At 60.8% G+C, this 4,800-nt stretch overlaps 1 protein-coding gene across 1 annotated transcript; it reads left to right on the top strand.

The window, feature by feature from the left end:
• The first annotated feature begins 230 nt into the window (after window positions 1-230).
• Window positions 231-4,384, top strand: Irf2bpl (interferon regulatory factor 2 binding protein like). Its single transcript, XM_059279631.1, has one exon. The coding sequence runs from the start codon at window positions 1,163-1,165 to the stop codon at window positions 3,521-3,523; it is 2,361 nt and encodes a 786-aa protein (XP_059135614.1). The 5' UTR covers window positions 231-1,162; the 3' UTR covers window positions 3,524-4,384.
• Window positions 4,385-4,800: the final 416 nt, after the last annotated feature.

The raw sequence follows: 4,800 nt of genomic DNA, 5'->3' as shown, positions 1-4,800 counted from the left end.
CAGCCCAGGACTTGCAGCATTAGCTCGCCGGGCCTCAGCTGTGGTACACACACGGCCGAGGGGGGGAAGGGAGGGGAGGGCGGAGGCGCGGAGGAGGGGCCGACAGGGAGGAATCTGGGCATCCTGCCGCGCATGCGCCTTCTGCGAGCAACAAGTGGGCTCCACAGACAGAGGAAGTGTAAAGGGGGGGGTGGGGGAGGACTGGTGCAGAGCATGGCGGTGACGTCAGCGCTCCGCCCGGGCGGCATCCCGCGCGGCCAAGCCGGGGACAGCGCGAGCCGCAGCCCGAGCAGGAGCGCTGAGACGCGCCTCCGGAACGTAGAGTAACAATCACAACCCCACATTCCAGGCGAGCACGAGCGGGAAGGGATGCGACCCGGGTGGAGGCGCCGAGCGAGCGCCCTGCAGCCAACGTGAGCGCCGCCAGCCTCTGTGACCGGAGAGCTGGCCAGGCCAGGGGGCGGTGGGAGCCTGCGTGCGTGCGCTCCTCTCCTCTGCTCTCGTGTGTCCTGGAAACGGTGGCCGCGGCTGCTCCCTCCGGCGTGCAAACCCAGGCGCCGCCAGCGCAACGGCTGACGCTGCGGAGGGGGAAACTCTCCTCTTGGCGGCCACCTCCTCCCCCCCCCCGGCCCTCCCGGGGAATCGGCGGCTTCAGCAAGATTGGACCTGGGCACCGGGTGGCACAACCCTCTAACCCTCTCCCCGGGGCGCCTGGCGTAGTGAGGACTCAGATCGTAGCGGAGGGGGGACCCCCTTCGCGCTTCCACGCTTCAATCACTCCGGGGAGGGGGCCAAGAGGCCACTGGCGGCCGGCCCCGGACACCCTAGCCCCCTCCCCCCAGGCCCGGAGCTTCCAGCCCTGATCCGCCGCACCAGGAAGAAGGCTCCTAGTGCTCTTCTCCGGACGAGACAGCCGCAGTAGGAGGTGGGGGCGAGGAGCGTGCAGAACCCGTCGGCCGCCCGGGCGGTGGAGCCCCCACGGAGAGGCGCTGCGCCGGCAGTGGAGACTCGCTCTCCCTCCAGCCCCCGGGGCAGAACTTTCTCGACCCCCCGCCCCCCTCCCCCGCAGCCGGACTCCTTCCCCAGCCAGCCAGTCTTCCCGGTGGAGAAGGCGCCACCGAGACAGCCCGGGCGGGGGCCTACCTTCCCCGAGGCTGGCATCATGTCGGCGGCGCAGGTGTCCTCGTCCCGAAGACAGTCTTGCTACCTGTGCGACCTGCCTCGCATGCCCTGGGCCATGATCTGGGACTTCTCCGAACCCGTGTGCCGTGGTTGCGTCAATTACGAAGGCGCCGACCGCATAGAATTCGTGATCGAGACCGCACGCCAGCTGAAGCGGGCGCACGGCTGCTTCCAAGACGGCCGCTCCCCCGGGCCGCCGCCGCCCGTCGGGGTCAAGACAGTGGCCTTGTCCGCCAAGGAAGCGGCAGCCGCAGCTGCCGCCGCGCAACAACAGCAGCAGCAGCAGCAACAACAACAACAGCAACAGCAGCAGCAGCAGCAACAGCAGCTCAACCACGTCGACGGTTCCACCAAGCCGGCAGTGTTGGCCGCCCCGTCCGCCCTGGAACGCTACGGCCTGAGCGCAGCCGCCGCCGCTGCCGCCGCCGCCGCCGCCGCGGTGGAACAACGCAGCCGTTTCGAGTATCCGCCGCCCCCGGTGAGTCTGGGGAGCGGCAGCCACGCTGCTCGGCTGCCCAACGGCCTGGGAGGTCCTAACGGCTTCCCTAAGCCGGCCACAGAGGAGGGCCCCCCGGAGCTGAACCGCCAGAGCCCCAACTCATCCTCAGCGGCAACATCGGTGGCTTCTCGGCGTGGGACCCATAGTGGGTTGGTGACCGGGCTACCCAACCCGGGGGGTGGCGGGGGACCCCAGCTCACGGTGCCCCCCAACCTATTGCCGCAGACGCTGCTTAACGGCCCGGCCAGCGCCGCGGTGTTGCCTCCGCCTCCGCCCCACGGCTTGGGGGGCAGCCGGGGACCCCCAACTCCAGCGCCTCCCGGTGCTCCCGGGGGGCCCGCCTGTCTCGGGGCTGCCCCGGGTGTGTCGGCCACTGTGTCCTCCGCGCCGTCTTCGACCTCGTCGACGGTGGCAGAGGTGGGCGTGGGTGCTGGTGGCAAGAGGCCTGGTTCGGTGTCGAGTACGGACCAGGAGCGTGAGCTGAAGGAGAAGCAGCGCAACGCCGAGGCCTTGGCCGAGCTGAGCGAGAGCCTGCGCAACCGTGCGGAGGAGTGGGCCAACAAGCCCAAGATGGTCCGCGACACACTGCTCACGCTGGCTGGCTGCACGCCCTACGAGGTGCGCTTCAAGAAGGACCACTCGCTGCTGGGTCGCGTCTTTGCCTTCGACGCCGTCTCCAAGCCCGGCATGGACTATGAGCTGAAGCTGTTCATTGAGTATCCCACGGGCTCGGGCAACGTGTACTCCAGCGCGTCCGGGGTGGCCAAACAGATGTACCAGGATTGCATGAAAGACTTTGGCAGGGGTCTGTCCTCTGGCTTTAAGTACCTGGAGTACGAGAAGAAGCATGGCTCGGGCGACTGGCGCCTACTTGGGGACCTGCTGCCCGAGGCTGTGCGCTTCTTCAAGGAGGGCGTGCCCGGCGCGGACATGCTGCCCCAGCCCTACATAGATGCCAGCTGTCCCATGCTACCCACGGCGCTGGTGAGCCTCAGCCGCGCCCCCAGTGCACCTCCAGGAACGGGAGCCTTGCCGCCAGCGGCGCCCACGGGCCGGGGTGCAACCTCCAACCTGCGCAAAAGGAAGGCATCCCCGGAACCCCCGGATTCGGCCGAAAGCGCACTGAAGATCGGCGAGGAGCAGCAGAGGCAGCAGTGGATGGCAAACCAGAGCGAGGCGCTGAAGCTCACCATGTCCGCCGGAGGCTTTGCGGCGCCAGGGCATGCAGCCGGGGGACCGCCCCCACCCCCTCCACCTCTGGGACCTCATTCCAATCGGACCACCCCGCCGGAGTCAGCCCCCCAGAACGGTCCGTCCCCCATGGCCGCGCTCATGTCAGTGGCAGACACTCTGGGCACAGCGCATTCGCCCAAGGACGGCAGTTCAGTGCACTCTACCACTGCATCTGCTAGGCGAAACAGCAGCAGCCCGGTGTCGCCCGCCTCCGTGCCGGGGCAACGTCGCCTGGCGTCACGCAATGGGGACCTGAATTTACAGGTGGCGCCCCCGCCGCCTAGCGCCCACCCGGGCATGGACCAAGTGCACCCCCAAAACATTCCGGATTCCCCTATGGCCAACAGCGGACCCCTGTGCTGTACCATTTGCCACGAACGTTTGGAGGACACTCATTTCGTTCAGTGCCCGTCCGTCCCTAGCCACAAATTTTGTTTCCCTTGTTCTAGAGAGAGTATCAAAGCCCAGGGGGCGACAGGTGAGGTGTATTGCCCCAGCGGAGAGAAATGCCCCCTGGTCGGGTCTAATGTACCTTGGGCCTTCATGCAGGGCGAAATCGCAACTATCTTAGCTGGGGATGTTAAAGTGAAAAAAGAGAGAGACCCTTGAACCGCAGGGCGGCGGGCAGCGACCTCTTTTGCCCTAGACCACCCCCTCTTCGATCTCGAGGGCCCTTCCCCCCACCTGCCTCCATTTCCCTTCCCACCAAGATGTAGAATTGTGAATATAACTGCAAAAAGTTAGTCTTATGTATAGACATTATTTTCGTCGTATGTTTCTATATTTTGAAACAGGTATGTAACTTCTTCATTTGAAGGATCAGCTGGTTGTGTTAAGCAGTATAATATTGATTGGATCATTTGCATCATATTCGTTAGCATTTATTTGGTGGCAGACTGTTTGCCTAGGTACAAGCATTAATAGCCCTTAGCAACGACTGCTGCTGGTGTGTATTTTTGTAAATGTTATGCACTCTGAAAGGAAAAACACACAAAAGATTTTTGTTTTTGTTTTACCAAGGCCAGTGTTGCTGCCTAAAAAAAAAAAAGAAAAAAAGAAAAAAAGAAAAAAGGAAAAAAAAAGAAAAAAAATTGATGCTATACAATGGTGAAAGCTTCTTTAAACAGCCCCAAGTGTTGAAGTTTTCACTTAATTTTGTTCTGTTCTGTTTTCCTGTTTTGTTTGCAAAATGGTAAGGGGGGTGTTGGGAGGGGATGGGTGTTTTTTGTTGCAAGTTTGTGAGGGGGGGGGAAATGTTTTGGTTTGTTTCTACTGACCTGAATGTGTTGGATCTTCACGTGTCGTTTCGTTTCGGCTTTATTATTGATGCACGGATGCTTTTGAACAGTAGAGCGAAAAGCTAGACATGGAGAACTTGCTCTGTTTGTCCTTTATACATTTCTGTAGTTAACAGAACACTGTAATGTGCCTTGGAGCTTAGTAACTTGTAATAAATTCAATTGATATTAATTCTGCCCTGAGTCAGCAGGCTTGTCTTTCTAGGGCTGAGGCCACACTACTCACTCGCACTAACTCCTACCTGGAACCAGGCATCCTGGTTCCTTTGAAGGCTCTCAGAGCTGGCTGCCCTGCCCTCTGGGTACCTACCAGACTGTTTACATTTTACCTCCCCTGTAATCTACAGTTGCTGACTAAGCAATTTCTGTTACTCTCCAGCATCTCTACCCACCCCCCAAGATGGGACCCAGCTGCAAAAGGCATTGTCAGGAAAGCTTTTCGGTGTCTTTCCCTGGGGCGATGAGTGTATACTGATATCCAGTGCAGCTGTGACTGAACAAGTGGGAACAGAGGGAAACGTAAGATTAAAAAAGTTGGTGTTTTGCCTCTACACACAGGGTAAAATTATGCACGCTTAAAACAAAGGG

The sequence above is a fragment of the Peromyscus eremicus genome, chromosome 14, assembly GCF_949786415.1.
Source record: "Peromyscus eremicus chromosome 14, PerEre_H2_v1, whole genome shotgun sequence".
In the NCBI taxonomy this organism is placed as follows: Eukaryota; Metazoa; Chordata; class Mammalia; order Rodentia; family Cricetidae; genus Peromyscus; species Peromyscus eremicus.
Note: the sequence above shows the minus strand (reverse complement) of the source record. Positions and strands in the feature narration are given on the sequence as shown.